Source organism: Bison bison, unplaced genomic scaffold (genome assembly GCF_000754665.1).
Source record: "Bison bison bison isolate TAMUID 2011002044 unplaced genomic scaffold, Bison_UMD1.0 scf7180017864302, whole genome shotgun sequence".
Classification (NCBI taxonomy): Eukaryota; Metazoa; Chordata; class Mammalia; order Artiodactyla; family Bovidae; genus Bison; species Bison bison.
Genome location: NW_011494874.1, coordinates 8,302,631 through 8,303,309, shown reverse-complemented (window position 1 = coordinate 8,303,309; position 679 = coordinate 8,302,631). Strand labels below are relative to the sequence as shown.

Genomic DNA, 679 nt, shown 5'->3' with positions numbered 1-679 from the left:
TAAGCGGACAACACAGGACCGAGAACAACTCCAGCCCCTCCAACAACGCGAGCTCACCACCCAGGTACCGGCCAACCGCACTGCCGCGGCAACGCCGAGGCCGCCGTCTGCACCGGAACCGGATCCCTCATCTGGACGTGACCCCTTCCCGGCGTTCCGCGGAGCTGCGAAAACCCCGCCCAGCGCCTGACCCAGTCCTCCCTCAGTATCCCAGCAGGCCCGTCTACCCTTCGGAGGGAAGTTGTCTTTCTGGTTTCACCTCTCCTTACCGCGGAACGTCGTGACACTGATGGACATCCACTTTGTCCAATCAACTGAAGAAGCGGTTGCCGATGGCCAATGGTAAGGGGGTGGGTGGTGGCTCAGATATAAAGACCACCTTCACCCTGTCGGGGCGGGACGAGCAGTCTGATTGGTAGAATTAAGTAATTGCGGGCCAGAGCTCTCCAATGATGGAGAGCTATTCGGAGCCAGTCCAATGAGGGCTTCCGGGGGGGGGCCGAGCCGCCGCAGGCCGGGTCCCGGGAAGGCTCCGGCTGGCTAGCCCAGGTCGCCGGCGGTCGAGGGCTGCGGCCAACGTGCCGGGATGAGCGGGTCCCTGGGCCGGGCGGCGGCGACGGCGGCGTCGGCTCTGCTCCGCTGGGGGCCGGCGCAGGCGGCGGCCTCCGGGGGCCCGGGC

General features: G+C 66.6%; 1 protein-coding gene and 1 long non-coding RNA gene across 2 annotated transcripts in view; one reads left to right on the top strand and one right to left on the bottom strand.

Moving 5' to 3' along the window:
- The window catches only part of LOC104996981, a 2,407-nt gene extending 2,147 nt beyond the window's left edge, over positions 1-260 (bottom strand). The window contains exon 1 of the long non-coding RNA XR_826278.1: positions 58-260. This is a non-coding gene — a long non-coding RNA (uncharacterized LOC104996981). The remainder of the gene's footprint in view (positions 1-57) is intronic.
- A 251-nt stretch (positions 261-511) lies between these two features.
- Positions 512-679, top strand: part of GLRX5 (glutaredoxin 5) — a 9,645-nt gene continuing 9,477 nt past the window's right edge. The window contains exon 1 of the mRNA XM_010851432.1: positions 512-677. Coding sequence (XP_010849734.1) covers positions 587-677 — 91 coding nt within the window. The 5' untranslated portion in view covers positions 512-586. The remainder of the gene's footprint in view (positions 678-679) is intronic.